The 27170-nt window shown below is 35.5% G+C and overlaps 1 protein-coding gene across 1 annotated transcript in view; it reads right to left on the minus strand.

Annotated features, from left to right (window-relative positions):
• IFIH1 (interferon induced with helicase C domain 1) overlaps positions 1–25422 on the minus strand; it is a 56622-nt gene extending 31200 nt beyond the window's left edge. The window contains exons 1-4 of the mRNA XM_079131239.1: positions 24496–25422; positions 17359–17527; positions 9321–9467; positions 8556–8702 (exon numbers count right to left, since the gene is read on the minus strand). Of these exons, the coding sequence (XP_078987365.1) occupies positions 8556–8702; positions 9321–9467; positions 17359–17527; positions 24496–24948 (916 nt within the window). The 5' untranslated portion in view covers positions 24949–25422. The remainder of the gene's footprint in view (positions 1–8555; positions 8703–9320; positions 9468–17358; positions 17528–24495) is intronic.
• Positions 25423–27170: the final 1748 nt, after the last annotated feature.

A 27170-nucleotide genomic window follows, 5' to 3' on the forward strand; every position in this document is an offset into this window, starting at 1 on the left:
TAAATCCATAGTGTTAAGAGAAATCAAAGTAGCTTAAAAAAAAATCAATGGACATTTTCATTGTAATGTCGTTTTTCACCAAACTTAAAACAGAGCTTATCTCTTCAAGAAAAAAAATAATAAGTTAGAGGGATGATTATACTTTACTAGCACTTCTAATTCACTGAATTCCCATTAACTTTTCATTTATGCAACCAAACTCATTTTGCACACAAAGGAACACTTCTGTCCTCATTGCACAAATATCAATTGCAACAATTTTGTTAGAGATTATTAAAAATGAAAGAGCTCTATTTCTTTGTCATTTTAAGGATATACAAATCTTCAGCTTCTCCACACAAAAATAATTTAGTTTCCTAGGCAGCAAATTTTTATGCATTTATATATATATATATATATATATATTTTTTTTTTGCTTTCTTAGAAACAGAATTACTAAAGGAAAGAAATTTAATAATAAAAGACAATACATCTCCTTTAAACTTGAAAACATTGTACCCAGGAGTTTTTCTCCTATATTCACTTAAAAATCACTAGTCCTTCTCTCTCTTACACACAAACACACACCACACACACACACACACACACACACACACACACACACACACAGAGATAAAGAAAGTGCTCACAGAAGATTCACCAAAAAAACCAACCTATTGAGTTTATATACCAAAACTTCCTATAACTGAATTATTCAGAATCATCTTGTTTTGTTCTTTGAATATTTCAGAGCATGTCTTCTGGAGTTAGGTGCTAATAAAAGTCATGTGCATATGATTTTAAAGTAGATCTATAAAGTCAAGTCAATCAGAGGAAGGATGTTTCTGTAAAAAGATCATGTGCTTTGGAGTCCAGTGGATTGATCTCCTGATATGAACACAGTCACTGCTAGCAAATGACCTAACCTGTTCTAAGAAATAGTTTTTATTTTTATTTATTGTAAAAATGATTTTGTTCAATCAAGGAAAATAATCACAGAGAGAAATAAAGCTTAAATTCTTGTGAAGTTGCTGCTTAAAGGGGTGTTGAACATTGGAGTTACATTGTGTAATAGGTTTAATTAACTTTTATATAGGTGTTATTTCCTCTAGGGAAAATAGCAAAACTAACTATGAAATAGATTAGAAAATAGTAGTGATTTATATCAAACTCTAGTGGAATGAAAGAAACTTATGTCTGTTTGATTAAGAAATAGGATTTTCTGTAATAATTTTGTAAGTAAAAGAAACAGAAAAGAACAGTTTTGCTTACAATGATAGGAATATCTAAGACCAGTCCATAAGTCATAGAAAACTACTGCCTCATTTTGTAATCCCATCTTGAATATTTTGCTAATATAGCAGGAATATTAAATTGAATCTAAGAAATTTTATATTTAACATACCCCAGACCTTAAATGCTTTAAAATATTTTAAAACCATTTAGAAACCAAAAATATTGAAGTTTAAAAAATTCAAACAAAAAACCTCTCGAAAGCCTTTTCAGATTTATTTTAATGTAAAGTCTGCCCTCTGCTGGAACGTGCTATTATAACAAGTAGTAGACTGACAATACTGTTCTTATTCAAGAGCTAAGGTTCATCAGGCAAAATACAAATTGTTTCTTACTTTTGTTCCTTCCAGGTAATGTTCCTCCTACTTTCAGCCTAGAATCATTGTTTACTCCATACCCTCTCTCTCTCCTTTCTTGTAGAGTCTCTTTCCTGAAAGGTGATTTTGCCTTCCAGAAGGAAACAATGTGAGGGGCAAGGGACCATGTAGATACTGAGGGAGAACAACACCAACTGCTCTCTTCTCCTGAAAATTGGTGCTTACGAGGACTTCGAGTTGTCTCATCTCACTTTTCACAGTAATTGTATGTTAGTCTTGTCCTGACCTCACGGTGCATTTCAGCATCACATCTAGCCATCCTCACCTTCCCTCCAGTTTCAGCATCCTCCCAGCCTGGAGTGTCAGACTGCCCCCAAAGCCGGAAACATGCATCCACATATGGGCACACATGCAGAGATTGCATAGACTTCTTAAATGTGTTTACTTTTCACACTACTAATAATATATATTTCCTTTTTCTTTTGAAATAACTTAATCTTTTTAAGAGGAAATAGATCACTTTTATTTTCAGCTCTATGTATATGTATCTACACACACACACACACACACTCACACACAATTTTGGTCTGTCAGATTTTGCTCTCTGTGCCAGGGAACATGTGTTCCCACAGAATGGAGAGAAGCCACCTCCACCCACCTTGCATATTCTCTCCTGGATCCAAGCTTCTAGGAAATGAGTTCCCCAAAGAGAAAAATCTCTCTTGGAGCCACAGACGCACATGGCTATCCATGGAGCTCCTCGGCTCCTGTTTATAGAATTTATACTGCTGAAATATTTCAACCAGAATTAAATTTGAATTGCATGTAATGATTTTAGCTTAAATACTAACATCTATGCCTGTTAGCCTTTGGACTTGGTCTAATGCAGAAAGATAACTATTAAAATATAAAGTTGTAAGGACAGTCACACCCTCAAGAATGACTCATTCATTCCCTGCCAATCAGTAAAGGAGGCAGAAAGTCCTAAAGTCAGTCATGACTGATAATCTGAGTGACACGGAAGTAAGTCTGGGCCAGAACAAGGTTTAGGGATGGCAAAGTAAAAAAAAAGGAATTGGAAACCTCTTTAACTTTTGGGTGCTTATCCAGAAAGGACACAGGAGGTTAGCAGACCTAAGTAGGTGCCAAAGAAAGAAAAGGAGAGATATTTTGGGTGTCCAGGCAATATTCAACAATTGTTGACTTGCAGAAGAAAAACCCCATAATTTAATAGTGTTTACCAATCTCTACAGTGTGAATATTTCCACCACAGCCAATTTCAGGGTGTCTGTGCCATATCCTGAATAAAGTTGTCACTAAATACCTTCTTCTAATTAAGGACTTTCCTACAGCCATCATCTGAAACCATCCCAAATGCATTGTGCTGGCATTTCATAATTACCCAAACAATGAATCATTAATTTTTAACAGTTTTTTTTTCACCTTAGGAAAAACAATTGTAAAAATTACCCTTACGGAGACCCATTAATTCATTGATCTTAGAGGGCTTATCTCCTGCCACCCTCCTTCACAAACACTTCCCTTTCAGTACACTGTTCTTCAGAACACGTTTTGAGGTTTTTTATACCTGCACTTTTACTCATTGTGTACATGCAACCTGAAATGTGGCCTGACACCTCTATTCACAAATCCAGCACTGGCCCATCAAGGCTCAGATGGAATGTCTCACATTCCTTCTCTGGTAAGCTTTCTTGGATTAGTCTTCCTTCTTTCACGAGTCATCTCAGCTGTCCTCAAGCTTTGATACACACATCTGTGTCTCTTTATGAATTGATTACTCTTTCTCTTTAGGGGTAATGTGACTTGTTTTCTGTTTTGGGTACCAGGGACTGAACTCGGGCACTCGACCACTGAGTCACAATCCCAGCCCTATTTTTATTTTTTTTAGTGACAGGGACTCACTGAGTAGCTTAGCGCCTCGCTTTTGCTAAGACTGACTTTGAACTCTTGATCCTCCTGCCTCAGCCTCCTGAGCCACTGGGATTATAGGTGCGCGCCACCACACCAGGCATGTGACTTGTTTTCCTGAACCAGATTGAACACAAAGGCTCAGGGTTTAGTTCCCTAATATGATTTCACAAAGTCATTTCTTGCTTCCTACTATTCCAGCTCTGTCCTCATTCACATCCCCACATAGAGAAGGCAAGAGCTAATAATCAAATTAAAGTTAAAATGATCACTTTTGGTAAAACTCTATTTAAAATATTTGCAGTCATAAAGGGATGTCACAAAAATAAATCCAATCTGAACCAAGTATATACTGGGGAGGTTTCTTTCTGATAAAATATGTCCTCATCCTTAAGATATGAATGCTAACCTGTTTTAGAGCTATTATGCAATTGTAAGTCATTTAACTGACCCTTGTAGCTCAAGATAGTTTTGAAATAAAATATGAACCTATACAATCTATTAATAAACACCAATACTGGCAGCACTAATCTCTCTCTCTCTCTTTCAGCTCAAAATATTATCTGCATTTGAATTGCCTCACTAGTACTGCTTTCTTAGTAATTAATAATAAGAAAATTTAGCAAGTAAAGGAAAGCTATCTTAATTCGAACCAATCCTGAAACAGTATGGATGATTCTGAGACAATATTATTGTATATGACTATAGCAATTATCTTTTCCACTTAGGTCTCAAATGCTATGATATTTATTTCCAGAGAGACTAAAAAAAAAATCTCTGGATTTCTACAGGTTAGTGTTATAGAATGTTATTCTGGTCCTCAAGTGCAAGGATAAAATTTGTGGCACTTTTACAGAAATTAGTATAGAACAAATCTAAGATTGGACTTAGGTCTATAAAAAGGCAAAACAAAACAACAACAACAACAAAAGTGATTTAACAGATTGGGCCAGGGAGAAGGAGGCTGTTTTATAAAGGTCAATTTTTAAACTCCTCCTACAGAACATGATCTATGCAAAATATATCCACAATATATTCCAAAGCATAATGTCACCGGATAAACCTAAGGAGTTGAACATATGGGGAAATATGAAAAAGAAGGTATTAAAGTCTGAAAACAAGCAGGTTGGTAAGCTCATTAGCTGGGTGGAATTTTAAAATCTTCACGTGAACGAATATATAAATCAAAATATACACATGCAATCCCAGTCATGCGCACTGTGTATTCACACACAGCACACTGCATTACGTTGTAATCTTCCACTTTGGAACAGTGAGATCCCACTCTTTATAAGTGTCAACGCGCCCTCTTCTGGTCAACATGAGGTATTTGTATTTCTTGATTCACAACAGGGAGATCCAACAGAATAATAAAAGAAATTTTCAGGATTTTTCAATTAAATTCAGCATATAACATAAATTTTACTTAATTCTAAATATCCCTTACTTTAATTTTATTTTTATACATCATTAATTTCTAAAATGATATAACAAAAGTGTCCAGCTAAAGTAACTACTTGCTATGACAAAGCAACAATAGCAGTGAATTAAAAAATGGTTATATGACATTTTTGCTGGAAACTATAATAATAAATATAATTGGATTTATATAATCAGTATAATTTAAATGGTTCACATGATTGCTTATTTGCTAAATGGAAATATTTTAATAGAAGAAAAATGTGGTTTTTATGTCTCTCTATTCCCCCCCACCCCAGGAAATTATGGTCTGAAGAGACATCAAAGTTTTAAATAGTTTTGTTATAAAGTGGCTTCAGAAAGCAGAATGATCACTTTCAGCATTAAAATAGTATTGACAGCCTAAGGAATGTTCAAATGTTGTTTAGGAATTATTGAATTAATTTGGAAAAGGGTGATCAAAACTTTTTTGGTGTATTTTAATTACTAACTACCTTTTTAATGGGAAGCAGCTGATTTTCAATAGTGAATGAGGAGGAAGTAGGAAGAAATGCAAGTCCCCAATAATAGAGACAGGATGAAATCTCTCTCCTTAACTATCCCTTGGAGAATTTTGATATATTTCCTTTTAGGTGAAGGTGGTGTGATTTAAATTGGTTTCATAGTAATCCACTGTTACTAATGGTAGTGGTTAGATATGTTAAGAAGTAAAAGGGGCAGAAAACAACATATGAAGAATCTTTGCATTATAGTTAATAAACAACAATATTTGGGTACCCCAAAATTACTATGCACTGAAAAAATGGCATATAAACTAGTTCAGAAATAATAATTAGAAAAGTTTTACTTTAAAATCAGAAATAATTTCTCACTTTTTTTCTGCACATAAAAATATTCATATCTGAAGAATGTATGCAGCTTAAGTAACAAATTTCTTTCAATACTACAGTGGTAACTATTTGAAATATTAAACAATATATTGGAATTCAAAATAAAGATTATACATTATCAACACCAAGAAGATACATACAAAAATTATGCAAATGCATATAAGAAACTATGAAACACTTTCATATTTATTCTGATTGTTAATTCTAAGAATGCCTATGTAAGCAAAATCATTCTATATTAATTTTGTAGCAAAACTTCAAACAAACTCTAATAACTTCTCTGTGATAATAATACTTTACAAGTTATTTATACCAGCAATTCTAAGTTTTTAAGATCAAGAAAATGAACAGATTTTTTGAAAGATCCATACCATGTATCATCAGCAGTGCCTAAAGCAAAGGCCCACAGCCAAGGCACTGCATTTTTGTTGCAGTTATGCTTTGTTACTGCTCTGGCAAGGGACAGAACGGATTGCACTAACCTGCTCACCAATGCACACAGAAGTCTGCACATCATAAGACCCTACAGACATGAAGATTTTTGTGAACTGGACTGAGTCCTCAACTCCTGTCCAGCTTACTGTACTAGTATATGCCCTCAGACTATTAGATATTTTAATATTCTGTATTTTTATTTCATAGGATTTACTGTCATTGTAGCTAAGAGGTGACTACTTTGGCCTGACACCCACCATCGCAGTGGGAAGCTCCATGGGAGCTGAAGCCATTTCTGTTAAATATCTCACTGTCAATACAGTATTGTGCAAGGAGCGTGGCAAAGGAGAGGTGTTTAATTAATATTTCTAAGTAAAAAGTGCAACACAGGTGTAGGAAGGTTAAAGAGAAAGGGAGGGCGAGAAGATCTCAAGAGGAAAAAAATGAAAAAATCCCAAAACCTTTCTAGTCCCTAAAACCATTATTTATGATTCAGATTTTCTCACAAGATACACTTAAAAAATTTTTTTTTAAAAAGGAGGAAGAAGAAGAAGAAAAGGAATTTAAATCGTCTGCTTTTTGTTTTTTTATTTTGTCCCCTTGAAACTCAGACTACATAAAGTGCCAAGTGATAAGATGCACCTGGTAACTTTTTAGAAACTCCTAATTGAGATGCAGGATCTTTTACAAGCCTCAGTTTAGTCTTCCATTCTTTCTAGTGTGGACTTGGAAAGCCATGTAACTCAGAGAGATATCAGGTAGCCTATCAAGAATGTTTATTAAAAAATAAAACTCTACTTTCAGATAGTCAATTTTGGCATTTTAATAGAATCATGATCTCTGAAAGAAAGAAACGGTGATTTAAAAAAATCCTCTGGAATTCAACTTTAAGAGCTTTGCTATATTACACATAAAAACCTTCCTGCTTAAAGTGTGGACCAGGACCAGAAGCAGCAGCATCACCTGAGAGCTTGTGAGAAAGGTGGAATCTCAGGCCCCACTGAGTATTGACTGAATCATATCTGCATTTCAGTAAGACTCTCCTACAGGTGGTTAATTTGATCATTAGAATCTCAGAAGCATTGCATTAAAAAAATACTATAGACAGGCTAAAAAGCAAGTAAGCCACAAAAAAAAACTGCCATCATTTCTGAAAAATATCAATATCCTAAATACTTTAACAGTTCAGATAAATCAGCAAAAATATAAATTTAGAACATAAATATCTTAATAGAAAAATGAATGTGTAATAAACAAAGAAAGAATAAACGTGCAAAAAAGGTTTACATTAGAAATCAGAAAATCAAATAAAAAAATCATATTTAACAGCAACCAAATTGGCAAAGATTAAAAATCATATTACCTACTCCCCTAGAAGGGAATCAGGAAAATATGATACTCTTCTACACTGTGGGAGAACAAGTAAATTGGCATGAGTCACCACAGTGAATTCGACATTAAGTATCAAATGTGTTAAAATTGTAGAAATCATTTGATCCAGAAATTCTAATTATATGTTTTTATAAGTAAACTGTGGCATCAGTAAGAAGGCCACCATGGCATTATTCATGATGGATTAATTTGGAAATAAGATAAATATTTGACCATTGGTTAATTAATTATGCTGCTCCAAATTGTGGGACTATTTTCAATAATTAAAAACCTTGATTTAGAAGAATATCTGATGAACACAGGAGAAATGCTGTTTTACATATACACATCCAGGAATGTAAAAAGACTAGAAGAACACATACCCAAATGTTATGTATAATAACTATCATGTGGGAATATGGGAGACTTCTCTGTGTGTTTCTATGTATTCCAAATTTTCTTCAATGCATCTGTATTATTTTTATGAGTAGAAATAATGTATTTTACAGTGGTGTACTGGAGTCAGTTCATACTAGCTCTATTAGCTCACAAGAGTCAATTGTTAAATTTTCAGGAATTTTGTGAGCCAGTTGCTAAACACAGCCATTACAAAAATAAATTTAAAGATAAATTATGTAAATTTTCAATTAGATAAATTCTAATTAGAGAGGGAATAAATATTTAAAACTCATCATCTCCCAATTGTTTTACCACCTAATTATAATCTATGACCTTAATGCTGCTCAGACCTATCCTATCTGTGCAGTGGGAACACTACCTAATGGTTCTTCATCTTTGTGGAAAAAAGTATTACAGCAAGCCCAAATTTTCCTGTCTTTAATAGGTGATGATGTCATTGGTGCATCAATTAATTTTTCTGGAAGAAATAATTAACGGATATAAATTATCTACATTTCAATACCTGAATACATAAAAGAATCTGCAAAAGATGACTCTGGTGTATTATTCTCAATGTCCTGATCCTCTTTCTCTAGGTTTGGCTGTTCTGTGGCTGAAAGAAGTGACTCATTTACTTCAGGACCATCTTCATGGCATGAATTCCCAATTTCTGTGAATTGAAGCATTAGAATGTCAATGGTAGTGCAGCACAGGTTTTCATTCAGTACATACAATCCATTATTATTTTGAAAAAAACAAAAACAAAAAAATAGGGTGCCAAATAGAGGTTACCTGAATGCCCTTAGATATTTTAGAATTTTGAACTGAATGTAAATTGAATTGCAAAGCAAATTTTATACAGTGTAAATAGCTGTTATTGTTACTTTGAAAATATAATGTTGCCCCCTAAAACAAATTAGGTGAAAACCACTTCTCAACTTTGTGTCCAGAGACCTTATGTTGAAAGTATTTAGAAACCAAGAAACATGGCACATGCTTATGATGCTAGTTATCACATCAGAATGGCTATGGACTTCATATAAAGTAAAATTAGAAGCAAGTATGTTCATATTTACAACATTTTAATACTGTGTTCATTTAAAATATTTTAGGGAAAGAGGAATCATTTTATTTTAATTTCCTGTAGAAATACTTTAATAAAAGTGCTCATAAATTCCAAAGCCCAGAGTTTCCACTCTGTTTAATAGGTCATCAAACATCAGCGCACCAACCGATTTTTCTGAAAGCATTAATTAGTGGATATAAAGTACCTCAATATTTCAAGTACCTGAAACCATAGGAGAATCTGCAAGAGATAACTCTGATGTAATATTCTCCATGTTCTGGCCCTCCTTCTCTAGGTTTGACTGATCAGTGGCTGAAAGAAATGACTCATTTACTTCAGAACCATCTTCATGGGATGAATTCTCAATCTCTGTGAATCAAAGTATTAGAATGTAAATGGTAGTGCAACACAGGTTTTCATACAGTACACATAAGCCACTGCTATTCTGATAAGAACCCAGGGTTCAAAATACACTGAATACCCTTAAATATCTTAAAATTCTGGGCAGAATGTAAATTAAATTGCAATGCAAATTTTTATACACTATAAACAGCTGTTATTTTGAAAATAAAATGTGGGCCCCTAATAGAGATTTACTATGATATACTTTGAATCTTTGACATTTTTAAAGATGTACAGCATGTTTTTATTATAGCATAATATTTTATTCTTAATATGAACATAGTGTGTAGTTTTTTGTAATGACTAAATTTTATCTAAAAAGACAATAAGTGTATGTTAATCACAAAAAGTGAGATTATCTGCTGTCTGACCATGAACTTCGCTGACTCAATGGTTCAAAGTTACATTTAGGACTGAATAGTGAAAATGCAAATTTGGCAGTTTTTCTTTAGCTTGTGCTCTTGCCATTTTGTTCCCTCACTGTATGTTCTGTGCAAGTTGTACATCTGCTTTAATGTCAGACTAAATTCATGTATTCTGAATTCCTGGGGATTTTTTTAATTCAAGGAAGTATTCTGTATTCCTCCTTTCTCTCTCTCTCTCTCTCTCTTTTTTTTTTTTTTTTTTTCATTCCTCTATTCCTGCTTTTCAGCTTTGTTTTATTAAGGGCTTTTATAGAGCAACAAACAAAACAAAACTAAAAAAAAAAAAAAAAAGAAAAAAGAAATTCAATCTGTCCAATGCCATGAGAAAAATTTCTTAAAGTCTGAATACACATTGATCCACCTTGATGTATAAGGGAAGCTGCATCCAACTTTGCAAGGAGATTTTCTTAATGAAAGGGCTGTAATTCTGACAAGCAGCCAACTTGACCATGTTTATATCTAGCTGTTGAGCATGTTTGGGGCTTACAGCTAAAATAGTCAGTTTATTCTGGGCTTACCATATATTAAATAATTGCATATATTAAATAATTTAATCATTGAAATAAGCCTACATTTAAACAATATTACTATCTCCACTTTACAGAGGAGTAAAATGAGGGGCAGAGAAGTAAAGAGTGTGGCTAAAGGTCACATATTCAGGCAAGGAACCAGGAGTCAATAAACATTAAGAATCCGGAGCCTGGGCTCATGCATCAACCTGCTTGGGCTGCTGCAACAACATGCCATAGACGGGCAATTTCATCAACTGAGATTTCATCTCTCAGTTCTGGACTTCAGGCAGAACATGACCATGGTGCCCGCAGGGCTGATGTCTGCTGCAAGTTCTCTTTTTTAGAGTGTACACACACACACACACCTTTTCAGTGTGTCCTCACATGAGAAGAGAGAGAGAGATGCTTCTCTTTTTTCCTCTTCTTAGAAGGCCATAATCACTTCTGACTTGGGCCCCTCCTTTATAACCTCATTTAACCTTAATGGCCTCCTAAATATACCATCTCCAGATACAGTCGTATTAGGGATTAGGAGTCTAACCTATGAATTTGGGGGATTCCTTCCACAGCATTCCCTTGCTCACCACCCCCATTCATATTCTTGTTGCATGGAAAATACATTTATTCCATCTCAAGACCTCTGAATGTGTCAACTCATTCCAGCATCAAATGTACAGTCAAAAGTCCAAATGTTATTATCTACATCAGATTTGGATAAGATGGTGTGATTCATTCAGAGGCAAATTCTCCACCAGCTATGAATCTGTGAAAACAGACAAATTATGGAGTTTCAAAATACAATGGTGGAATGAGTAAAAGATCAACATTCCATTCCAAAAAGGAAGAAACAGAAAAGAAGGAAAAGGTGATTTGAACTAAACAAGTTCAGAAACTAACAAGGCAAATTCCATCAGATCTTAAAGCTCAAGAACTCTCTCTGGTTTGATACACTGCTCTCCTGACCCACTGGGATGGCGGGATAGACTTGCCCCTTTTGTTCTTTCAGATAGCCATGAACTTTCGGGTCTCTGGAGGGTCTTTCCACCACTGAGGCACTTCTCCCAAATCAGAGAGGTAGCATTACCCATTGAAACCAAAGAGGAAAAAGCCTTGATCCCTTGGCATGTGGTGGGAGTGGCAGCCCAATGGTCTATAAATGGCTTTGGGGTCATTCTTTTCTTTCCTTGAAGAATAGCACAGGTTCCTAGCCAAATAAATTAAAGGTTTGATTCTGAAGAATTCAAAAGGTCTAATAGTCTTTCTTTACCCCATCCTGCCTTCTTTCCCATTTATTTCAAACTGACAGTCTCTGTCCTGCTGAAATGACTAAATTCAAGTGTCACATCCACAATCTATTTATTAAGAATTCATTCAGTTGTACCTTCGTGTTCTCTTCACAACATACTTTTACATATTTTTTTGTAAGAGGCTGAGAATTTCCAGATCTTCAGGTTCTGGTCTCTTCTTGATTACTAATTCCTTCTGTTATTAGCAGGAGTCAGAATCAGGTTCATGTTCCACTGGGTGGAAGAACAAATGCCACAAACGTGGCTAAGGTAAGCAAGGGTGCAAGACTTTTATTAAGAAGGAAAGTGAGTAATATTCCATTGTGTATGTGTTTTGTGTGTGTGTGTGTGTGTGTGTACATTTTCTTTATTCATTCATCTGTTAAAGGGCACCTAGGTTGGTTCCAAAGTTTCACTATTTTGAGTTGAGCTGCTATGAACATTGATGTGGCTGCGTCACTGTAGCAAGCTGATTTTAAGTCCTTTGGGTATAAACTGAGGGGTGGGATAGCTGGGTCAAATGGAGGTTCCATTCCAAGTTTTCTGAGGAATCTCCATACTGCTTTCCATAATGGTTGCACCAATTTGCAGTCCCACCAGCAATGAATGAGTGTACCTTTTCCTCCACATCCTCACCATTTGTTGCTTGTATTCTTGATAACTGCCATTCTGATTGAAGTGAGATGAAATCTTAAGAGTAGTTTTGATTTGCATTTCTCTAATTGCTAGAGATGTTGAACATTTTTCATATATTTGTTGACCAATTGTATATCTTCTGTGAAGTGTCTGTTCAGTCCTTAGTTCATTTATTGACTGGGTTATTTGATTTTTTTTGGTGTTAAGTTTTTTGAGTTCTTTATATATCCTGGAGATTAATGCTTTATCTGAGGTGAGTGTGGTAAAATTTTTCTCCCCATCTGTAGGCTCTCTCTTCACATTATTGTTTCTTTTGCCTAGAAGAAGCTTTTTAGTTTGAATCCATCCCATTTACTGATTCTTAATTTTTTTGTGCTTTAGTATGGCATTTGCTGGCAAATAGATGGAGATGGAGAATATCATGCTAAGTGAAATAAGCCAAACCCAGAAAATCAAAGCTGAATATTTTCTCTGATATGCAGATGCTAATTCACAATAAGGGGGTAGGAGAGAATAGGGAAGAATAGAGTTACATTATATTAGGTAGAGGCAAGCAAAGGGAGGTGAAGGGGTAGGGGTAGCAAGGATAGTAGAGTGACACAGACATTATTACCTCATGTACATGTATGACTGCATGACCAATGTGATCCTATAATATGTATGATCAGAAAAATGAGAAATTACACTCCATTTATGTATGAGCTATCCAAATGCATAAATGCATTCTACTGTCAAGTACAACTAATTATAACAAATAAGAAATTTAAAAATTACTAAAAAATAATCATTTTTTTTTTTTTAAAGGAAAGCGAGAGAAAGATTCAGAGCTCCTGGCACAGAATGCCTGGGACGGGCAAGAGTGTCATGGAAGTCTTACAGCGCTCCTCCTTTTAAAGGCATGTAAAGAGAAGATGATAAGATCCTCTTGATCGGTTTTTGATATTTCAATTGTCCTGTAGAAGGCATGGGCCAGATTATAGATTACACAGTCACTTTTGGAAAAATGGAGACATCTGGTCTTTCTGAGACACAGGAACTGTCTTATAACACGTTTGGGACATGTTAAAATGGCTACCCACATGCTTGCCCTCTTGTGGACCTTCTCTGTCCTTTCCCTAACTTTCCACTGTCCATCCTTTGCTATCTCATTTCTTTCAGTTTCTCTTTTTTTCTCATTTTACTACAAGCAGTCAGAAGAAACAGAACCACTCCTTCACCGTCTTGCTTAGAAATCTCATCAGCTAAATATCCAGTTTCATTGCCCATAAGGTCCACCTTCGACAAAATACTGGAGCACTCTTCCAGGTTCTTTGCCATTTTATAACAAAGATCACCTTTCTTCCAGTTTCCAACTTTCCACCTTTCATCATCAGTATCACCCTTATACCTGTATTTCTGGCATTCTCCTCAAAATCCTTCTACTTTCCTTACGTGACCTGGTTCCAGAGCCAATTTCATGTGTTTCTGGTTCAGCAGCATCCAACTTTTTGGTATCCAAATATGTATTAGTTATCTGAGATCACTGGACCAAAATATAGTAGACAGTCGGTTTAGACAACAGGAATTTTCTCACAGTTTTGGAGACTGGAAGTTCAAGATCCAAATGCCAGCAGAGTCAGTGCTGAGAAAGGTTTTCTTTCTTGAGTCACACAGATGGCAGTCTTCTCACTGTGCCATCACATGGTGAAGAGAGAGTGATCTCTTTTCCTCTTCTTCTTCTTATAAGGCCGTAGTCTTATTAGATCAGGGCCTTACCCTTATGACCTCATCTAACCTTAACAATTTCTTATCACCCAATCTCCAGATACACCAGATACAGTTAAATTGAGAGCTATAAGTTTTTGATACAGTTAAATTGAGAGCTATAAGTGAGAGGGTCACAATTCAATTCATAGTAGCTCCTCACCATAAGAAAAATCACAACTAACTTTGATCTGACTATCAAGGCCTGCTAGAAAAATGCTCAGATAGAGTTCAGCAAACAATATTTGAATCCCTGACTCTCCCCATTGGGTGTTTTGAGGCAGTGAGAAGTAAACCCTATTTATTTGGTTGGAATGTGTTGCTCAGAGTGAATCTGAATGCGTGTCGGAGTGGTGGGAGAGGATAAGCCAAGATGGGGGTGTGCATTTTCCATCTAGCCTTTAAAGGAAGCCCATTTCTACTCTGCCACTTTCCTCAGATATAAGGAACATCCATCCTTACCCACTTTGGTTGAAAGGAGGGAAAGCCCTGATTGTGAGAGGATACTGCTATGGGGCCAGGAAGGGAAGAGAGGGAGATGCATAATTGAGCCACTTTTTTTCTTTACACAGGTCTTTCCCACTTATATAGAATGATTGGATAGTCTGGGAGAGTTAGGACAAACTAGTCCCAATGCCATTGTTAAGCAGACTCTCAGAGACCTAATCACGATACAAATTTATGGCATATAATAAGGAAAGTAAAAACGGAGGCATGTGAATACAATGCATATGTAATAAGATGTGCTAGAATACTGGCATTACATGGCATTTCCTAAATATACTCTACTAGATTGCTATTGTTCAAAACATTATAATTTGAAATATTATACTGAACTTCCAACTAGGCACCTGGTAAAGTGGAACTTAAAAATTATCTTGGCAAGAACTGTTGCCAGACGTGCATTTATGTCAGAAAGATCTGGAAGATACTTTAAAGCAGATCTTATAGACCACTTTCTAAAGAGTTACACTACTGAATTCAAACATACAATGGATAGATACCTCTAACAGTGGTAGGGTACAGGAGGGAATTTGAATTCTAAAAAACTTCCCTTTCTAACATCTTTTGATATACTAAGGCCAAATTTTTCTGGGAAACAAAAAAATCTAGACTGTAGCCATTTTCCTTTGAAAGAGAAGTCCTCATGGATGATAATGGTCCCATGAGGTCTTCAGTAGGAACTCATCCGAGAGGAGTGATTTAGAGAGTGTCCTGGGTTTATTCCTGAGGTATGTAAGAGGGAGTTAGCCAATCATTGTATATATCTAGCTTGGACTAGAAGTCCCTTCACTTAGAAAACTGCCTTAGAGTTATATTTGGGAAAAATTCCTGGAAAAGAATACATACCTAGAAAAATGTGATCTTGATATCGTAAGTAAGTGGCATCATTGAGGACACACCAGAGAACCAAAGCAAAATAAAGATGCTTCTTGCTGTGAAGGGCTTTTAATATATAGTTATACTTTGTGGTAAACAGAAATCATGGAACTTGCTTGTGAGTATATAATAGGATTATTTATCTGATTGATCACTCTTGACTAAGTCCCTCAAATTTTTTTAATAACTTCAGAGAAAGGACAATTTCGAAGCCTTTTGAACTTTTACTTTTAAGTTCTCAAACATATGACACCATACTATAATTGTTTTGGGGTGGATAAAAGTGCTCTCACCCTACCATCTTGATTACCGTAACTCCTCATGGTTCATTTAGACATATATTCACTAATGCCATTTCATAATTCTTTAGAGCTTTATAAACACCCCATGGTAAAGAAAATTGATTGTCTATTGCACCATTTTTATTCCATTGTCTGTCTCCCTCTGTCTGTGTGTGTGTGTGTTTGTGTGTGTCTGTCTGTCTGTCTCTCTCCCTCTCTTTACATATACATGGATATTTGTACCGATACACATTCACAGAAGCAACAATAGAACCCCTGGAAATTGTTGGCAAACAGAACATGGGATTAATGTCTTACTTCTGAAAGTTGGATTGACCACTTTTATTTATTTATTTATTTATTTTTGGTAGCAGGGATTGAATTCAGGAATGCTTAACCACTGAGCCACATCCCCAGCACTTTTTATGTTTTATTTTGAGACAGCACCTTGCTAAATTGCATAGAGACTCACCAACTTGCTGCCGAGTTGCTGAGACTGGGTTTGAACTTGTGATTCTCCTGCCTCAGCCTCCCAAGCTGGAATTACAGGTGTGTACCATCGCACCCATCCTTGATTGACCACTTTTAAATCAGTGAAACAAATATTTTTATATAGTTCTGTATTTTAAATTGTTACACAAAAATAGAGCTATTCATAAAATAATATAAAACATAACATGCTGTTTCTTTAATAATTTAGCAATTTTACTCCATAATTCATATTAAACTGTTTTTGTTTTGCATATGTAATTCAGAAAATTGTCTACTCTCCACCTTGTTTCACTAAAAATTATGGTGCGTGGGAAGAAGGACTTTGCATGTCATTTAACCCCATATCCTCAGCATCAGGAACAGCCCACCACTTTTGGCACTCATTACATGTTCACTGAATGACTTGAGTGAGTGAGTGCAGAAAAGAAGTGAAGTCAGCCTGCAATGATTATAATAATGATAATTAATTTGTTAACGATTAACTTTTAATTTGTTTTACAAATTATATTTTTGAAAGCATAGGATATATATTATGGAAACAAAATTAGTTGGCAGTTTTAATTAGATATGAAATAATATATGTAAAAGGCCTACAAATATTGATATTAATTAATTTTTTAAATTCACATTACATGAAGTTGAGATGTGTTGGTGGTAATTACAAGTCCTTCATCAAATGCTCAAAAATAACTTAAAATTTAAAAAAATATTCAGAAGTATATGTAGCAGAGTTTTAATAACCACTAAGATAATTTCTTATGATTTATTTGTGTCTTTTTAATGCTAAAAATACCTTGTTAAAAATTTCAGGTCATTCTCTTGCTTTTAAAATTTTACTCATAGTGGAATGTTGATTGGTCTATGAGTCAATCACCAAAATCCTAGCCCAGCTTGATGAATTCTTTGGGCTCTGATAATTTAATCTTTTCCCAGGCATTAATTTCCTTGTTTGTAAAAGAAATTAAAGCATCTACCAAATCCCTTCCCATTTGAAAATTGTGAGTTTTAAAAATCCTGATATTTGGCAATATGTCTGTAAGTTTCATTAAACTCTCAATCATTGGGCAAAATGTAGAAATCACCCCTAGAAAAATGAGAAATACCTGCACTGCTTTCTGAGCAAGCAACACCAGTTAACTCCTGGGCAAGTCTGTTATTTCCTGTTTCTCGAAGAATGTCCAGAAATGTAGAAAACCAGTTTTCTTTCTGCACAATCCTGTTTAGCAACTCTCTTACACCTGATTCATTTGCATTATTTTCTGCAGCAGTAATCTGTTAAGAGAAAAGTAGAAATAAAGAAGATTCAACATCTCAATACATTTAAACAGGAAATATCCTTTAGGAAAACTGAGCAATTGAGCATAAGTATTTTTTAAAAGTTTATGTTCAGATACTAAGGAAAACAGCAATGCTACATGCAGCAATTTTGGAGTCTATCAGAAGAAAACATCTGAGTCAAGCACCCTTTAAAACATGTAATTTTTAAGCCATTGAGATATTCAAACCTGATGCTTAAAAAGTAAATATTTTATCTCAGTTATGAATAAGGAGCACACAAGAAAGCATCTTTTATCAAGAGCCACATTTCTCTCTTTTTACCAATTTCTTTCTGTATATCCATGGCTTGCTATTTCCTTTCCACATAAGAAATTTGTAAATGGAAAATCAAATATTTCTTATCCAACTCCTCTTTCTTCACTATTACTACTATGTAACTAAGTAATTACTACCACAGATTTACATTTTTGCCTATTTAATATCTGCATTATTTATTATTGCTATAATAAATTTTCCAAAATTTTGGTTTATTTAATTTATGACATTTTCCTATATCTATTCCTTTTGTAAGTATGAAGTAGACTTATTTTAATATCTGTTCATTATAATATTTAGACTTCATTTCCTTTCCCTTTTATATCAATCTAGTAAGTCTTTTGGTAATGTGGATCGTTTGTGTAATCATTATCACTATGCCTCTTCCTAATATAGGTCCTAATAGAGTAACCAACCTTTGGAGAAAAGATCAACACAAACCGTGTTAGACCAGAAAGAAATGAGGCCATCATTAGCTTTCTGTGGCATCAGGCAAGCCATTTCATCTCCCTAAGCCTCCATTCCACGTGTGGAAACTGAGGCCACTGGAATGAAGCTTCAGTATTACTCCATCCTGGTCGCATATAAGAATCACCTGTGGAGACTTGAAAAATATGAATGTTTAGCATCTACCCCAAGGGATTCTGGTTTATTTTGTCTATGTTGGGAACACAGAACATTTTTCAAACATTTTTTTAAGTATCTTATATGATTCTTATCAACATCTTAATTGAGAAATACTGATAGTGACATTCTCAAAGTTCCTTCTCAATATCTGTTAATCTTCTACATTTGTAGTTTGGGTTGTTTAGATTAGTTCTTTCCTACAAAATTTATTTGTTTTCTAGTCATTTAATATATTTCAAGACCATTTCATGTCAAGGATTTGTTAACATTTTTGCAATAATGTCTTCCACAAATTCAGTATTAGCTATTTATTTTGAATGACCTAGAAAAGTCTTTACTTTTATAAACATTTCACTAGCAGACACTATTTAGTATAAAAAATTGTTCTGCATAACCTCTACTCAAACATTATTTTAGTCCTATCAGCTAATAGGTAATTATACTGTTTTAGGGTTTTCATATATTAATCCAGAAACCCAGAAGTAGATATCAACATAAACCTCTTTCACAGATCAGAAGGCCAAGGCACAGAGGTGTTTAGCTACCTCTCCAAGGTCACAAATCTAGTAAATGTCAGAGGTAGAATTTCATCCAGGTAATTGACTTTAGAGGTTAAAACCTGACTTCTTGAGCTATAATCATAACTAAACATTTTCTCCAATTTTATTTTTTGTCAAAAAGTGATTATTTGCACTTAAAAATTAAACTTATGACATTTTAAGTGATTTCAGGCCATTTCTCCCAAGTCATTGTCTAAGCAGTGTCTTGCTCATTTACTACTTTTCTCTAAGTTCATTAATCTCCTAATGAAAATTTTTTTACTTCTCTGATATTTGTAGGGTTTTATTATTGCCTACTAATTGGAGAAGTAATTGCTATTGACACAAATAACACTCGTTTCCACACCTTATTTTAACTCAACCCTTCCTTTTTTTTTTTTTTTTCTAATACTGGGATTGAACATTGAACCCAGGGGTACTTTTATCATTGAGTTACATAGCCAGCCCTTTTTATTTTTAATTTTGAGACAGGATTTTGTGAAATTGCTGAGGCTGACCTTGAATTTACAATCCTCCTGCTTGGCCTCCTGAATATCTGGGATTACAGAAGTGTATCACCATATCTGGTGTCAACCATTTCCATTTTTATTATCCCATTTTTCAGTTTTAAATATACCTGAAAGAAGTAATGAGAAAGTATTCCTCTAAAAATAATTAACGGGCACTGTAATGAATACTTTTATTAAACATCTAAGCATATTCTACTCACTAAATTTTCTTTGACTATCAATCTGATAAGTGAATTTTTACTGTGGAAACACATTTGTCAAATTTTCTTTGCCTTTATTGAACCCAGGCACTTGAGTATTAAGATGCCTTTATTTCCTACATCTATTTGTATTATTTGAATACAGAACTATATATAACATCTGTGTCATTTCAGTAGCCTCATTAAGATTCTGATTTTTATGAAATCATCCGTGTGGGTGCTGGAAAATGCAACAGTTCCCTTTGAAGTAATTTTACACAACACACACACGTTTTTCTTAATCAATCTATTTTCCTATAATATTGTAAAAACTTTAGACCCTAATATATAAACATAATACCAGAAATCCCTTGAAGGGGAATATTTAAACTTAAGATTGATATAGAATGATTCCCTCCCCTACTGCAAGTTTTCTCTATGAATCTGAAAATGTCAAATGCAACACTGTTAACTAATTTATGGAATATAATATATAGGTAAATTTCAATGGAGTTTTACTCAACTGTAAAGAAGAACAAAATTGTCATTTGCAGTAAAATAGATGGAATGGGAAAGCATTGTGTTGAGTGAATAAACCAAACACATCAAGTCAAGGGTCATACATTCTCATATGTGGAAGCTAGAGAGGAAAAAATTTTAAAAAATGAACTCATGGAAACAGAATAAAGGCCAATAGAGAAGAGGAAGGGGATCAGGGGAAGGGAGGATAGGAGGTGAAGGGGATATTGGGGGTGAAATTGATCAAATTATACTATGTGACCATATGAATATGTCACAATGAATCCCATTATAGTGTATCATTGTAGCGCACCAATAAAAAAAAAAAAAAAAAACAAGCAAATAAATATGATAAATTTGTGGGTAAAGCAACTTTTGAAATTTTGTTAGGTTTTTTTTTTTTTTTTGCTCCCCACGGAAAATTAGTGGAGAAACCACAATTGTAAAATTAATATAAAACATTCTTTGTATAAAAATCTCAGATTGCTCTTTTAATAAAATGGTTTGTCTTAATCTAGTAGAGTTAAACTATCAGATAACAGTAAATTAGGAAGCAAAATTAAGTTAAAACACAGAATTTGTTCATGTTGAAACCACATGAGTGCTTAATGTCAATCCAACAGCTAACCTTATTCATATTTCTTTTTTTCTCTTCTCTTACCTAATTTGCTTGACAATACAATGAATAAGAGGAAAACTTACTGAGACACTCACTTCCTATTGGGAGAACAGGCCTCAACTTCTAGCTGGACCAGACTTAGTACCTCTGGTTCTCCCAAATAAATGAAAGGTGTATGAGGTGACCAAGATTACTGGTGTTGAATGCTTTTGAGCAGGATTGACACATGTACCTCTCTTTAGTTGTTCAGATTGACATTAAGAGTCTGTGGAAATGTTCAGATGATTACTTCTGTTACAGAGTTCATAGCTATCTAAATCAACAGGTGTGCCAAGTTGTCATTATGCACCCTAAAAGAAGCCAGGCAGTGCAGGGACACTGCCTTATTGTGAAGGATGGTTCAATTGTAATGATCTGTAAAAGGACTGGTGTTTACTGTTGTGTCTCCAGCATTTAGGATAGTGCCTCCAGTACAGTAGGCATTCTTTAGTGATTGTAGGAAGGATGAACTCTAACATAACACTGCAATGTGAGCTCCAGGGAAGCACAGTGTCTCTGATTTTCTCTTAACCTTTCTCTACCAGCTTGATATCTGGCACAAAAATGCGACTCAAAAAATTCAGTGAATGAATGAATAAATCAGTAAGTTAAATGTTTGTTGGGAACTTTAGGACACAAAATTAAGTCACAGGTCATTTTCAGAATCCCTACTTTAATTGGGGGAGGGGGCTGGCATATGGAGGTAGGAATCCTAAACTAAAATCACAGTCCAAGTAGGTAATGTCTACTGGAACACAAGTAAAGAATAAAAATAAAAGATCAATTTTTGGAAGTCCAGATTACTTAGTTAAGCTAAGCTTAACTTTTGACTTTTTTTTTTTTTTTTAGTGCTGGAGATTAAACCCAGGGCCTTATGCTTGTGAGGTAAACACTACCAACTGAGCTACATCCCCAGCCCTTGACATCTTTTTATAAGCTGTCAAAAATTACATTTGGAAATCTAATGCACATCATCCATTCATTCTCCAATGCCTGACAAGGCAATTTAACACTTCATGTGCTTTCAACTCATTCCAGACAATTTTTTGGAAGTGAATTCAAGCAATCAATCAAGTAATCAGTATTTATTAAGTACCAACCCTATTACCTAGTCTTGGCTAGGTTCTGGGAGCTTAAAAGATGAAAGACATTTTCTCCTTCAAATCAGTTTCATCTAGGGACTTTTAGAAGCAGATCTCTATTTCAACACGAGAGATTTACCTAAATCCCTGAAACTTTAACTTTATAAGGAAATGTACCCAGATAAGTGTTAGTCAATATAATTATATTAAAACAGTAAGTTTTTTTCTAAACACTATTTTTCATTTATGTTGACACACTATGAGAAAATAAATGATTACGATGTTCATTTTCATTGGATAAACTTAGGATTAGAAAACTTAAATAACTTCCCAAAGTTACATATATAGTAAGAAGCAAAGATAGCCCCAAATCCACATCTTCCCATTATAAACCTTCATGACTGTCCCATCAAACTTTCTGCAATTGGATAAACATCATGGGTGACTTCCACATCATTAAATATTCTTCCAAGTGTAATGTTTCCTTCTCATTGTCTGCCATAGCTTAATTTTGGAAATGAAAATGTATACACACTCACACACACACAAGCATGTATATAAAATTTCAAAATTATATATATACATATATATATAATTATTACATTTTCTCACAGAGTCCCTGTTACCCCTTAGCCTCAAATAAATAGTTTTTCATTCTTTCCAGTCTCCTATGAAATGTGAATCTGAAGGAAAGTTCGGGCTGCTTTGGCCTTAACTGCCATCATTACACAAAAGTCCCCTTACTCCCTATCATCTTTGTGTCAAATCCCTTGCAATACTGCTAGCTGCCTCCACGCTTGCCAGAATCAAGAACTTGGATAAAATGTAGCTGGCGGAAATTCAATCCAGGCAAGACAAAAGTGATGCTGATAGGCAGAAGTATTTAGAGTAAATAAGAAAAAGTGCTGTTTCACTGGCAATCGGGACATCATACCCACCAAACACAAACAGCTTTGTGGTGTTACTGGACTCTGTTGCTTCTGGACTTCCTAACAGCTACTGTGGCTGGAAATGCCATCTTCCATCTCCAGCTGGCTTGAAGGCTGCATACTTTCTTCCAAATTAAGATTCTGCCACAGTGATGTACACATTTGTCATATCCAGCTGGACTACTATAATGCGTTCTAGTTGGTGCTCAATACACAAAATGACATAAACGCTACAGACAACAGTGTAAAGTAATTTACTTGTTGGGAAAACTGGCCATCACAATTCCATGCATGTTGAGTCTTTGGATAGGCCCTGTAGCTGTTGAGTCTACAAAGGACCATTAACTTTAATCACTAAGGACCAAATCGTAATATAGACTAAAGCCAACTAATCTGACACCCAGAACATTGTAATCAAGATACAAACAATTAATGAATCAAAAAGAAAAAGAAAAATGTCAAAATCATAACATAGTGTAGACAAAAACCCTAGACTTGTGGTGATTTTTCTCCAGGCCTTTCAAAATAAGACTTTTGACTTACAACCATGAATAAGGCAGCTTCAAGTAGGCCAGCATTTGTATACTTCATAGTATATTTTCATTCAGAGAAAAATAATGAACATTACATTAAGTTTTGTAATGTCACCTGTCAAATCCACCCTATTAAAACGCTGTCTTTGAGAAAATCTGCTATTCCTTTCCCAATACAAAAAACTGCAACTAGCAACATATTTCTCCAATGAACTATCTCCAAATTTTGATTCCAGAGAACATGGAAACTTTGATTAAACAAAGAAAAAAAATTGTGTATGTGTGTGTGTGTGTGTGTTTGTGCACTATATCATTTTCTCATTTGAACCATTAAATGGCATGATGAATAATATGGGGCAGAGATTGGAAAGCTTTTACTCTAAAGGGGCAGATAATAAATATTTTATGCTTTACAGCCCATATGGTCTTTGTCCAACTGTGAAAAGCACTCATAAAAAGTATGTAAACAAATGAGCACAACAGTGTTCCAATAAAACTTTATGAACACAGAAAACAGAAAATTCAAAAATCTAAAGACCATTTTTAGCTTCTGGGCCTGCAAAAATGAGTACGAGACTGGATTTAGCTTCTGGGCTATGGTTTACTGATCTCTGTTCTATGGAACCACATTAAATAAGAAATAAAATTTAGTACCATCAGGACTTGAATTTTAGCTCTGCACTGCTCTTCCTGGGAAAAGTTGAGGAAATTGACCTACCTCAGCTTTTTCTTTCATAAAAAGGAACAAATTCCATTAGGAATTCATGGGTTATTTAAACATGCAATTATTGTAATTGTACATAGTAATTGTTCAGTTAACATTATTTATTAAATAAATTCTTGCCTTAATGTTACCTTAGTTTATTTCAGTGAAAGGATTAGAAAATTAACTCTTTTGTGTTTAAAATTTCAAAAGTATGTTAAATGCCTGCATAGTCCCTTTTTAAAGAAGGAGAAAACTAGATTTGCCCAAAGAAATAAAAAATCTTTTGTAAACCCTACTTTGCAAAAATCTTTCTTAAAGCCCAGCTCCATTTGAAATGACACCTACCCAATTTCTGTCTTCAATTGTCAGCAGTTCCTTCTCCATGCATTTGTCCAAGACATCTCTAACTAGAAGCTTGTCCACCAAAGTGGGCTGAAGGAGGTTCAGCAGTTGAAGACATTCGTCATGAGCCTTCTCGAAAGATGGGGAGGGCAAGTCGGCGAGCTCAGGGTTCACATAACGGGCCGCTAAGGTGTTGCCAGTTTTCTGGAGGGCCACCACAAATTCCCGAGTCCAACCAGGGCCCCAGACCTCCTTCTCCAAGGTGTTCAGAAGCAATTCAACTGCATGCATGTTACCAGAAGTAGCCACGGTCCTGCGAATTTGCTCCTTCACTTCATTAGTCAGAAAGGTCAGGTAGTCCAATACAGGCTCTACCTGGATGTACGTTTTCAGTCGGACCCTGAAGCAAGAGATGAGATAGCGAAAGTTCTTGTCTGCAGAGTACCCATTCGACATCTTTCTTTCTCAGAGAGGAAGAGGATTCTCCCAAGTAGACGGTCTAGGGTTGAGTGTTTGGAAGGAGCAGGGTCTTCAGCGCTGTGCCTAACGACAAGGTTGCCTGCAGGGCCCGGGGCCGGCGCTGGATAGCGCGGTAGCACCTGAGCCTGTGGACAGGTGGGCAGTGTGCGCGGTGACCGGGGCGCGGAAGCGGCAGATTCCACTGACAGGCACGATCGCTTGGGCTCTACCAGGGCCACAGGGTTGTACCCTGCAGCGGGAGCGCTGAGTCCTGCTTTCCGCCAGGCAGCCCTTATAGTTTGCCTGTCTGGTTTCTGTTTCGATTCTCTCCTCAGGACTTTCCAGGGCGGGGAGTGCGTTTCGCGGGAGGGGCCACCCTTGGGTCACTGCGGGTAAGAAGGCTTTGACAAAGGACACCAAGGGAAACAAAAAGGAAAGTGAAATCTCTGGGATCCATTAAGACACCAAAGCTCTGACAACCTGTGTTTTGTCTTCCTGGCTGGGTTCTGCCTCAGCAATTAGACCCTTTGTCAGCTAAAGGGTAGAGGGCAGGAAAGTGTGAGATTTGGGACTTCCCATTCTGAACATGAAGAGAAACTGCCCCAGATCCTGATGTGAGCAGAAAGGAATTACCCTTTGCTAGTGAATGCAGGTAAATCTGGTCCAGCCAGAGGGTGAGGCTGCAAGGAACAGGCAGGGAGATGAAGCTAAGAAAACGTGGTTCCAAAACTGAGGAACCCCAAAACCCCAGGAGAAAGTCACCTTTGCACCCTTCCTAAAATAAACCTGACCTTTAGACTCCCAAGAACTAATTTGTTCCTCCAGGAATTTGGGTGTCAGTATGAAAAAGAAAATAAGTAATAATAAACAGTTATAGCTTTATTTCTTCTGGCTTAGAGTGCTAGTATGTATATAGCCTTCACCAGGACCTGGTGACAGATGCAGAAGTACTTTGACCACTAACTCAGTTTAGGAGGAAGTCAAGACTGAAGTTTTCCTATCTTCCAGCATGTGAGTTTCCCATATTCTTTAATAGACAACTTTCTTTTAATAAAACAAAACAAAACAAAAAACCCCAACAACTTATTTTTGATATAGCTGCCATTCTTTTCTTGGATTCAATACAGCAAGTTTTGGCTGAAGCAACTAGGAACTTAATTAGCAACTAATGTACCAACTTGTAGTAAACATCAACATTTGTCTATGTCATGAGAGAGAGAGAGAGAGAGAGAGGAAAAAAAAGAGACATTCACGCTGAAAAATGGCAGCTTCATTTTGGTACAGAAGCCACAAAAACATAAGTGCTTCAGGTTGTGACTCCCTAGAAGGCATTCTGCAGCCCTGGGTGACTGCTGGTGGTAGCATAGGATTAGAATCTCATGGTTCAGAATTATGTAGTAGATGGAGGGGTCATTTAGAACATCAAAAATATATTTAGGAAAAGTAATGTTAGTAAAGCATATTCAGTGACATGTGGATAGTTCACTGAAGCCTGGTGGTTTTTTGGACCTTGGGAATTGCAGTCTTCAGGCTTATTTACTGGAGGCACACAAAATATACAAATAAGAATTTATAGCATATTGTCTTATTTTATTCTAGAATTATATTACATAACTAAGACTCTCCTCCAAAGAATTATAAGCTCATGGAAGAAGGGACATATTTATAGTGACCAGGAAAATGCTATACAAATAGGAGGTCCTTGATGATTTCTCCCCTAAATTGTAATTTTGAGTTGGCTAACAACTGGCCTATTGGTTAGCACACAAAGTTGTTGAAGTGAATGGAATCGTGGCTCTGTGGGTTCTTTTCTGTTTCTTCATAGGACCCTATTGTTTCTTTATTTTGTTTTGGAAGTTGACTTGTAACTAGTTGGAAGAGAACAAATTCGATGTTTCTACACAAGTTTTCAGCTTATTAATTTTAGTTATTAGGTCTACAAAGATCTCTTTTAGGGCTATTGAAAAATTGTATTTCCCAATCCACCCTGTCCCTGGCCCCCCGCCAGCTACCTGTGGGTTTAATTCAATATCCTGATGCACAAATTGACCAACCAACCAAAAGCCATTCTGTTCCCTGGCACCTATGCTTCTGTCTTTCAGTTCCAAATACTGGAGAAAGAGAAGGGATTGGTTATTTACTATGGGGAAACAGATAATATCATTTTCTTAACCAACCAATTGTTGTCCTGGTGGAAAAAGGGTTAAAAGTAAATGCTT

Source organism: Sciurus vulgaris (genome assembly GCF_902686455.1).
Source record: "Sciurus vulgaris genome assembly, chromosome: 3".
Lineage (NCBI taxonomy): Eukaryota > Metazoa > Chordata > Mammalia > Rodentia > Sciuridae > Sciurus > Sciurus vulgaris.